The 445-nt window shown below is 35.3% G+C and overlaps 1 protein-coding gene across 1 annotated transcript in view; it reads left to right on the top strand.

The window, feature by feature from the left end:
- The window catches only part of LOC138044503 (neuropeptide FF receptor 2-like), a 1,386-nt gene extending 1,267 nt beyond the window's left edge, over nucleotides 1–119 (top strand). The window contains exon 1 of the mRNA XM_068891004.1: nucleotides 1–119. This exon is cut by the window's left edge and continues 1,267 nt beyond it. Within this exon, the coding sequence (XP_068747105.1) occupies nucleotides 1–79 (79 nt within the window). The 3' untranslated portion in view covers nucleotides 80–119.
- Nucleotides 120–445: the final 326 nt, after the last annotated feature.

The following is a 445-nucleotide window of genomic DNA, read 5'->3' as shown; positions in this document are numbered from 1 at the left end:
AAGGTGGAAGACTTTCAGGCGCGATTCTGCTACCGACCGCCACAACAGAAGTGTTGAGATATATATGCAAGCTTTATGAAGGTGATTCTAGAAAAAACAAAAACAAAAAAAGGCCAATACAACAGTCTCCATTACTCAGCCTCCAGGCCCATTATTGTTAAAGAGAATTAGCAAGAAAAAAACGAGAAAAATCCCTTTCTTCTATTACAGTTTCTAGCTAGATATAATTAGACAATGCGGCTTTAAAAGATTTCGGAAGACCAAAGATACCTTTTAATCAGGTAGATTTTGTTTAGAATCAACTGTGGAGGATATTTTAATTATCTCTCCGGCAGTAGCCAAAGGCAGTATATTCGATTTGAATCATAATTTTAAATTTATATTTTTGGTGTTCTAGATAGATTCAACGAGAAAAACTTAATATTAGCTACCGTCTCTGCCGTGT

This window comes from Montipora capricornis, chromosome 4, assembly GCF_036669925.1.
Source record: "Montipora capricornis isolate CH-2021 chromosome 4, ASM3666992v2, whole genome shotgun sequence".
Classification (NCBI taxonomy): Eukaryota; Metazoa; Cnidaria; class Anthozoa; order Scleractinia; family Acroporidae; genus Montipora; species Montipora capricornis.
Note: the sequence above shows the minus strand (reverse complement) of the source record. Positions and strands in the feature narration are given on the sequence as shown.